Source organism: Trachymyrmex cornetzi, unplaced genomic scaffold (assembly GCF_001594075.2).
Source record: "Trachymyrmex cornetzi isolate Tcor2-1 unplaced genomic scaffold, Tcor1.1 scaffold1187, whole genome shotgun sequence".
In the NCBI taxonomy this organism is placed as follows: Eukaryota; Metazoa; Arthropoda; class Insecta; order Hymenoptera; family Formicidae; genus Trachymyrmex; species Trachymyrmex cornetzi.
Genome location: NW_017295748.1, coordinates 41,718 through 51,904, shown reverse-complemented (window position 1 = coordinate 51,904; position 10,187 = coordinate 41,718). Strand labels below are relative to the sequence as shown.

Below are 10,187 nucleotides of genomic sequence, written 5' to 3'. Positions count from 1 at the left end.
CGAAACGTTGGCATTCCAAGAATGGATTTGAACACGGAGAAAACCCGCGAAACACAAGATTGTCATATAGGAAACACCCGTGAAAGCCTCAAGAATATTGTTGCTTTTCTTGTTTTAACATTTTTTGTACTTCTACTTTGTATTTCTATCTTTATACAAAGATAAATTGTAAATAAAAATATAAAATAAAAATGTTATTAGCTTTCTAGAGATAAAAGCTTTAAATTTTATCTCAATGATAATGAAACTAAATTTATCAGCGCAAAAGCTGTAGTGGCATCTTTGGGCTTTGTTGAAACAGGTGCAGACCAGAACAAGGCCTTGCATAATCGGTGACAACTCGTCCCGAATCTCACGCAACAAAGCTGCTCTGCGGAATAAACTGCTGAAGAACGCCAAGTCGATTCAGCGGAATCGCTGTCGAAGTGACAACATCGCCGCGGTAATCGAGAGCGTCGTGAGGAAGTGTCACGAAACTGAGAAGAAATCGGATAGTGATGTCGACAAAACCGCTGAAACTGAGAACGAGGATAAAAAAGATGTTAAAGAGATGAACGAAGGTTCGTCGAAGGCAACCAGCAAAGCTTCGGATCAGAATGATAGAACTATTCGACCGAGAGTTGGACGACCTAAGATTCTCGGCAAGAAGAGGAATGTGAAAAACCCACAACTTCAAAGCAAAAGTAGCAACAAGCTAGTGAAAGCGATGGGCAAATTTGCGAAGTTTAAGAATGGTACTACATCCGAAACGAAGGGCGAAGACGAGGAGACATTCTCCCCAAAGAGTATACCAAAGAACGCAAAGACGACGCTGAAAGCAATTGACACAGATGACGTCAATGCCGATAGTAAAAAGATATCGACGATTTCTGGAATAAAAAATAAAAACAAATTGACGCAAAACATATTGAAGAGAAAGCGTCCTGTGGATCCGGTGGCATCCTTGAATGCTTCTATCAAGGCAAAATCACAGTTACGAACGCAAGATGGTAAGTTCGCTCGCAATCCAAACAAGAATTTGCCAGCGAAATCGTCCGAAGAGAAAACAGACAACGGAAAATACAAGACTGCTGACTGGATCGAAATTAAGCCCAAACTGAAAGCGGCGCAGAAGTTGAAAAAGATTGGGATCCAGCTGCCACGAAGAGTCACTCGGCTATCGTCGGATAGCGACAAGATGCCGACTTTGGAACCAGTCGTACAGATCGTTTCCTCCAATGAGGAATATGCCGATAAGTCGGCGAACGATTTACCTATCTTGTCGCCAGTAACGTCGTCGGGTTCTCTTCAGGATCAAAAGGTATCTCGAATTTCGACAAAGTGCGTTTTAAAGGAAAAAGAAGAGAATATTGAGGCTAATGCCGATCTCGAAGTTGTCCCTGAAAAAAGAAAAAGGGGGCAGAAATCAACGAGAGGAAGAAAACCGAAGGGAGAAACGAAAGACATGGCGAAGCGGAAGAAGACTAATACAGTTGAAGAAAACAAAACTTCCAAAAATAACGTAGTAGTATTAAAAGATGATAGAACAAAAGGTAGAAAGAGTTTACCAATCTTAAATGCTAATAGTAGTGAAAATAACAAGGAAGAAATATCGAAGAAAGAGGCAATTGCCAAAAAAGATTCTAAGCCTAAAAAGGAAGAAGCGACGAAGGAAACTCGAAGCAACTCGAAAACCAGAGTAAACAAGGATTTCGTGAAACTGTCGGACATTCCATTCGAGGTGAAGAAACTACTGTATTCGGCTCAATGTATCCTCGACAAGGATGATCTCTTGAGCACACTTGAGCTCGCATCTAACGACTCAAAACGCAACCTGAGGCAATTGGCACCAAGATCGAAAGTGCTTCAAGTGAATAACAAGAAACCACGAGAACTCGATGACGAATTAGACGGCTCGAAAGATACGTGTAAGAAGGAGAAGATTGAAGCGATTAAAAAATCATCCAGAAAAAACGCTGAGAAGAAGGGTGACGATAAACTAGCAAAAATGAGTCTAGAGAAGGATTCGACTAGCAACGCGATTGCCAATGTAGCGCAAAACGAAAGAAATCAACAAGGTAAAAGAGCAGTGAAAACGAAGGAAATTACGATTGATAATTCCGATATAAAAAATAAAATCGACGGCAGACAAACGAGAGGATCAGTGAGCGACGTCAAGAGCGAGCCTTCCTTAGAAATTGTAAACGATAGCCTTCGAAAAGGCAGATCTTTGCTGGGAAAACGTCGCAGTCGTAACAAATCGCTCGACAAAGATGAAGAAAATAACTTGCGTGCGTCCAAAGCACAGAGTAGCAGCGAAAATGCCTCGTCGAGCGAAAAGGAAGTTGAGAAAGAGCTCGAAGAAGTTATCGATAAAATTTCTAAGAAGGAAACTGAAGGTGAGAGCGATAAAAATTCCGATGATCAGTTAGATTCGACAGTAGTGAATATCAATTTAAGTCACTTGCAATCGGAGACGAGTAACCTGTCCATTGATAGTGGTAAGGAAAACTCTTTGGAAACATCCATGAACGTTCACAGTAAACTGAAGGTAGGGAGACCCAAGAAGTCATGGGGCGCGCGTCGCGAGAAATCGTTGAGGAAGAGGTCCTTAAATAATGTCATCGGTATTCTGACGGAGGGCATGAATATCCCTGTGGAGGCGCAGCAGAACGTGCAGGTGCTCACGGTTCAGACTAGTTTGGACAATCCGGATAGATTAGCGCGGAACGGAAGCGCTCAACAACCAAGCGGTGCTGAGGGCAACGTGATCGTGGTAGACTCAGCATTCAGCGAGCTGTCGGCCCTCGCCAAAAGCGAAGAGAAATCTGCAGAGAACGAAGCTGTTACGGCGACGAGCACAACTGATAGCTCTCACGCAGACAATGAGAAGAATGCTTGTCCTGATGAAGCGCAACTTGAAAACGCTTTCATCGATGGAAAAGTCGACGTATCGTTGAAAGTTACAACTGCTAAGGCGTGTTCGCCAGCCAATGACATTATCCTCGATCTGTCTAGAAGGAAATCCAAGGGTAAAGGCTCTTTCTTAGAGAAAATTGTGTCGAAGATAGCCAAGCAAAAAGATGCTTTGTTAGAAGGTGAGGTAGGTTCTTTGCTTGACACTGCGGCCGATGAGTTGACTAGCATTCTCGATGAGGTCGGACCCACCTTGACTGATAATACGGAGAGTACAAATTCCGACGAGGCAAACCCTGCCTCAGAAAACGATAAAAGTATGACAGTTACATCCACTGACAAAGAATTGCCGGTGATTGTCGAACCTGAAATTCAAGCGTTGGAAAACGAGAAAACCAATGTTAAGAGCGCGGTTTCCAAATGTTCAACGGATTCTTTAAAGATGTCAGACAATCTCGAAAAAAACTTGGCAACAAAGGCTGAAATTCAAAGTGAGAATCAAATTAAAGCAGATAATGTTTCAGACGTTGAAATAAAAAATGACGATGACTTGCACAGAAAAGTGAGTTCTATTGAAGAAAATGTTGACTCTTGCGAAAATAAATCGATGGTAAATAAAGAACTAGTTATTCCAATAAAAATTTCAAATGAGAATCTTTCATCATTAACCGATATTTCAATTTCTTGTTCGTTAATTATGACACAAAAGGAAAATTTAGAAAAACCTGAAAGAAAGAAAAGCGTTACAAAATCCAGGAGAAAATCCAACAAAAAATCACTGGACGCAAGATCTAAGAAAAATAAGAAAAGATCGCTAGAAATCGTCGAAGATCGCACAGAAGAAGATGCGCAGAAGAAACTTGGATTGAATGACACGTTTAAGTCCGATGTGATTGAAAATGAGTTTTCAAAGAAAGACGATAGTGTGGAGACTTCAAACACAGATATCGAAAAGTCGAAGCTGCTTCAACACAGTGAAAGCGAAATTATCAAAGACAACTTAAAGTCAACAAATTTAGAAAAGAATCTTACGAAAGCTAATAATGAATCAAATCTAGAAAAATTCACCGATTTTTCAGAAATCACTTGTGAAAATACGAAATTAATGGCGAGCCTTGAGAAATCCCTTGACAAAATAACTTCCGATGAAGATACTGTTACTAATGACCAGTCGATAGAATCAATCGAGAAAAGTACTGATTTTTCGATATTATCTTCAGAAAAAAGTGTTGAGTGTAAAAAAATTGTAAATAGAAATAAAAAAAAGAATCAAGTTAATTCGAACGGATCTTCATCTAGGCGTAAATCGAAGAGAAAATTGAAATCTGTCTTATCAATAATTCCTTCGATGGATGTTACTATAAACATCCTCCAAACTTCTGTAGAACCTATGGATAAAACGGAGGAGATACCATCTTCGTCGACCATTGCGAAAGAATCTTTAGAATCAACTAATATACAATCGACAAAAATTGGGACCACTAGCGATTCAGACGTTCCTTTAGAAAACTTCTTGCATTCAGTAGAAATAGTGCCTGAGAAATATAAAGAGACACAAAATACAGACTTAAAAAATTCAAGTCTCATTAATTCGATACCTTCAAAAACAACGGAGAAACGTGGTGCGAAAAAGAAGTCATTGGCTGAGGAACATCTGGAACTACCGGAAGACAAGTCTGCTAAAATTGTTTTGAAACTCAATGATGAATCCAGCATTGCTGATACTAAAGAGCGATTATCTGTTAGCTTAGAGCATTTCAAAATACCGGAAGTGAAGGATCTACCGCAGAGTGCGAAAAAACGAGGCCCAAAGAAGAAGTCGCAGCCCGAGGACGATCGCTGGAACAGCGGAAATGTTTCCGAAAAGTCTCGAACGAACGAGAAACCCACGGAGATCGGCGAGATATCTAACTCGATCGAAGAGGAAGTCGAAAAACGAGAAGAAATTGAGAAACGTGTTACTCGAGAAGAATCGAGTACGAAGAAGCTCGGAAGATCGAGTTCTTCAGGGTCGATCGGTCTCGCTCCATCTCTACCCAAGACAAGATCTATGTTCAAGAGAAAAACACAGCTGTCAAACGAAGACCTTGCTGATTCCAGCATTCGACATCAGAGTGCCGAAAGCATGGATGACTTGTCCGAGAGCTCGTGCGTCAGCGAGTCCAGCTACTTTAGAAAGAAGCGATTCGCGAAGAAAAAGAGGAAAGAGGAGACAGTAGTTGACAGCACCCGAGCCGATGCTTTTCTTATAGATTCGACGGCCCTGAAGAGCAGTAAGCAAAATTCGAAAAGGAAAACCAAATCATTGCTCGATGAGCATCTTAATTTGTCTGACGTGGATGACATTGACATTCCAATGGACATCCAAGCTTCATTAGAAAATACGGAAGCCTTGGAAAAGATTGAACGAGAGTTTGAACTCACTGAAAAATCTTTGGATCCACAAAACGAAGGCATAGACAAACCAACAGATGATACAGAGAACAAAGATTCTCACATTATTTTAGAAAGACCAGCATCTAATAATCATGATTCTTCGGATAATCCGGTTACCCCGAAGAAACGCGCGGGTGGCAACTTTGTGGTGGTGCACACAAAAACCGGTGAGATTTTGATTGTGGAGAAAAGGAAGAAACTAACGAAGGAGGCGGCGAGGTTTTTCTGCGACGTATGCGCTACAAGCTTCACTCGTAAGAGCTCTCTAAAGAAACACACGTTGTCACAGTCGCATTTATCACAGTTGACAAAATCCACCAAAGACAAAATCGAGTCTGTTAACAGCAATACGTTCGAGAATACTGAAGAGGACGACAACGAATGGAAGAATAATCCAGAGAATGACCAACAGACGAAGAACATTCTAGAAGACGCTCGATCTCATGAAACCGATCAGAAGTCTTTGGAGCTAGACGAGAGTTTCGTTCCTTACACAAATAGTACAGAATTAACGAAATCTCTTGTGGATCTGGGAACGAGGCAGATGTTGGAAGATAAACTGCTAGACGAAGAGATTTGCAAGATTACTGAAAACATGAGCCATGATGAATACGTTTTGACTGACCAAGTGACACCGGAAGATCCGATGTTGTCATCAACGCCGATCAAAGCCGTTCAAAAAAAACAGGAGGATTCAGAACGAGGCAAGAACAATGACAAGAAGCGGAATAAGTCGAAGAAAAGGAATCTGGCAGAAGAACATTTGCTCTTGGATTCTCCTAAATTAGAAAATTCTAAAATTGACTCGGACGAGCTTTCGAAACCAACCAATGATGTCATGCGAATTTCCTCGCCATCTTGTGATCATTCTTCGACAAAGGAAATAATGGAAATGATAGAAAAAATCGAAGATATTCATAAAGAATGTGTAGATAACGTTAAAACGAAAAATCGATCAGCATTAACTGTTACATCTTTGAATGAAGAAACAACTTTGAAATCAGTATGTGATATTGATGGGAAAACTGATCAGCAAACAGAATCCACGAAGACTACGAAGAAAACGCTAAAAAAAGTCTCTAAAGTTTATGACGAGGAAAAAGAAGAGACCTCAGCTTTAACTGAGACAAATCGTTTCAGTCTAAGACCTAGAAGAAGTAAAAACATTCAGCATTATGGGGAGTCTGATATTGAAGTTGATATATATTTTATGGATACTTCCATGGAGATTAACAGTGATGAGATAGAAGATAGTGATGCGCAAAAGAAACAGAACGAAGTAGAAGAAGAAACCAACAGGGATACACTACAGGAAAACACATATACTGCCACTGACGATAAGAGTTCCCAGGATGTAGAAGTCGCAAAATCGAAGGCAGACTCAACGAACGGCACTAGGAAAAAGAAACGTGGAAGGCCGAGGCTTAAAAATCGAATTATTTCGAATTCCAGTAACGCTTCAGCTCCCGCGAACCTCGAAGTTAACGGAAACAATTCTGTCGCTACGATTAATCTTGATGAATCAAAAATCGAGGATCAAAAATTAAATTTGGATACCAAAGAGTGTTTTGATAAAACCAGCAAGCCGCCACATATTGATGCAAATGCCCAACCTCCTAAACGAAGTCGGGGCAGACCTAGAAAAAATCCTGTATCCATTACAAATAATTCTTCAGTACAAGCAGATAATTCGAGTGCTTCCGAATCGACGAAATCAAATTATGATGAAGTGAAAGAAAAGGCAGACGTGATTGAATCATGTTCCAAAATGATTATCGAAGAAACCACGTCGATCAATTCTTTGAATGCGGAGTCTTCATCTGTCGTTCAAAATCATACTTCAGAATCAAATTTATCGGAGACGAAAAAAGATTTATTAAATACTGAAGATGTTCAAAGCACCGAGCTAAACATTTTCAAAGATCGATTGGCGCAGAGAATAGAACCTACGAATATTGCGATAGACAACACCGTACTCGCAAGGAATTGCGAGAATATGCTTACCTCTAACATTCCAACAGAAAAAGGCGAAATATTGATGCCATCAGAAACAAACACATATGTTGACGATACAAAATGTGTACTAGAAGACAAACAAAATGGTACGAATGTGAATGTTTTAGCACTAACGACCAAATCATCAACCGAGCTTCCATCACAAATTACCGAACAGATATCGATTGATGATTTGAAATCGGCTGAATCAAAAGCAATCGAATTCGATAACAATGAAAGCTTCGAAATTCCAAAATCAACAGACATTTTAAAAGAGAAACAAATAAAGTCAAGAGAGAAACTTCCCGAAGAAGAAGTTCCCAAAGCAAAAGTTTTGTCATCAGAAGATGAGGATAAAGCGTTAGCCGAAGACAATAAATCTCTTCTCATCGCAAATTTCCACGAATCTCAGAAGGTAATAAATGATTCAGGGAATGATAGCACTTACGATGAAAGGACAATTCGATTGGAATCTACCAAGAAATTATCCAGAAAGTCGACGAGTAAGGAACGAGAAACCGATCGCAAAAGGTTGAAGACATCCAAGGATAAAAAGAAAAAAATTAAAGTCGCCGAACTGTCGAGTGACAGCGAGAACGAGGATGACAGACATGAATCTGCTGCTTCGAGTAAGAGTAAAATTGTGAAGAGTGTGTTCGGCCGAGTGTTTGGTGGCGAGAAAGCGGACAAGGTGAAGGAAGTATTGAACGATTGGGTATCACGGTCAGAAGACGACTCGGATATATCTAGAAGTGCTTTGGATGCGAGATCCTATCTGCGTGGACTGACAAAGTTCTCCGAGAATGGATACAAGAAAGAAAAGAAATGCCACTTCGGCTTTGAAACAAAGAAGGATACTGAGCGATTACTCAAAAAGAAAGGAAACGAGAAGTGCAGCAGTGAGGTTCACGGGAAAGCGAAAAATCGAAAGAAGCGAGAGAAGGACATCGAATCGATACCTGAGGATCGTATCGGCTCAGCTATCAATCCGGCCAAGCGAAGATATAGAGAGAGCAAGATCAGAGCGGACGAGAAGATTCTAAGAGCTTTCAATGATGAGTTACTGACGATTTCGGACGAAGATAACAAGATTAAGGAAATGAGCAGTCAGATTAATAACGAATTGAACGATAAAGATAAGGAAACAAGGAGATACCATGAAAAAGACTTGAATAAGGAGAGAACGAAGAATAAGAATTTGATCTCTGAGAATTGGGAGAGTTTTCGAGTCGAACACAACTCTCATGGAAAATCGAAAAATAGTTCCAGTCATCGTAAGAAACAAGATGCTAAGGAGCGTTCTTCGTCACCATCGCAGTCCGAGTCCAAATACAGGTGGAGGGAGAGCAAGACCAAAGCCGGCGAGAGGATCTGGAGAGCCTTTGACAACGAGATTTCATTGTGCCTTTCCGACGATCAGAATCTTAACAAATTTCACGGAATTTCTAAGGAGCAACAGATCGAGTTCTACGAATCTGAAGACCCGAATTGTTCGGATAATTCGAAGAGTGTCAAACAAAAAGATGACGATGCTTGGAAAAACGTCAGTTCGATAGATCACAAACAGAATGTAGTGCACAGTGGACACGGGAGATCCAGAAAAAATTCGAACAATCACAAGAAACAAGATTTCAATCTGATTAAAATAAGTAAGACAAAAACGAACAAAAGGATTTCGAGGGATTACGAGTCATCAATTCCTTCGAGAGATCGAGAAACGAAGAGCGAAATGCAAAACGATCAAACAATATTATCGACAAGTGAATCGAGGAATCAATCGAAAACTTTGACCAAAGATAGCGCTTACGAGTTCTTATACGGCAGTTCAGTCGTTTCGAAGCATGTGAATAAAGACCAAGATAATTTGCTAATACATTTGAATCGATCAACAAGTTCTAGGAAAAACAAAAAAAGGATTATCAATGAAGATTGGAAACATTCAGTGAGAAACCTAAAATTTGATCTGGACGATGATCAGCCGATCGAGAAGGAAATTGGACACAAGGAAGAGGATACAATATCATCGCGTAGTTGCAGCAGTTTAGCAGTCGAAGAACCAATAAGGAAGAATCAATTGGTCGATCTTGATGGAAGTTCTCAGATGAATGGAAAGTCTGATGACAATGATAACGACAACGAGGAGGATGATGACAACGAAGAAGATGACAGCGATCTCGAGCGACGAAGAATGTCACCATTCTACGCTCGCGAGACTTCCGATAACTCCATAGAAAGCAGCTGCGAGGAAGAGGATGGCGAGAATGAGGAAGAAGAGGAGGAATGCGTAACGTACGAGGATAATTCCAGAAAGACAAATCCTAGCGAATTCTCTGGGGAGAAGATCATAATCAGGTCGCCATCTTCGGGTCATAGATCGGATGTAGTAACGATTGCACCCACAGACGCGATGGAGGACAATGCTTTAGACGTACCGAGAGAGATCGAGTCAACGACGGAACCGCGGCAAGGCAAAATTCTTAACTTCGATGAAGAGCTCTTCGTGGAATGTTGCTCAAGATTGAAAGCTACAAGCGAGAACGAGTTGAGAGGTGCGAAGAAGATTAAGCTCGATCACACGGAATCATATCACAGGCGAGATGATCAATCGCAAGGATTCAGAGTCAATAGAGATCGATGGAGAGACGTGGAGAGTCAAAATAGTCTCGGTAGTCTTCTGGAGTCGGTGAATCAAGTGAGTATTATACATTAAACATTTTTCTGCTTGTGTGTGTGCGCGCGCGCGTGTGTGTGTGTGTGTGTGGATAATTTATTAATATACAGGGTGTCAATTATGTACCGGGACGGTCAAATATTTCGACAACTTCCAACATTAAAAAAAAACGCTGAAACACGTGAAACGA

The 10,187-nt window shown here is 40.7% G+C and overlaps 1 protein-coding gene across 1 annotated transcript in view; it reads left to right on the top strand.

Moving 5' to 3' along the window:
• The window catches only part of LOC108766438 (uncharacterized), a 53,122-nt gene that overhangs the window by 34,977 nt on the left and 7,958 nt on the right, over positions 1-10,187 (top strand). Inside the window, 1 exon segment of the mRNA XM_018515736.1 lies at positions 302-10,018. Within this exon segment, the coding sequence (XP_018371238.1) occupies positions 302-10,018 (9,717 nt within the window).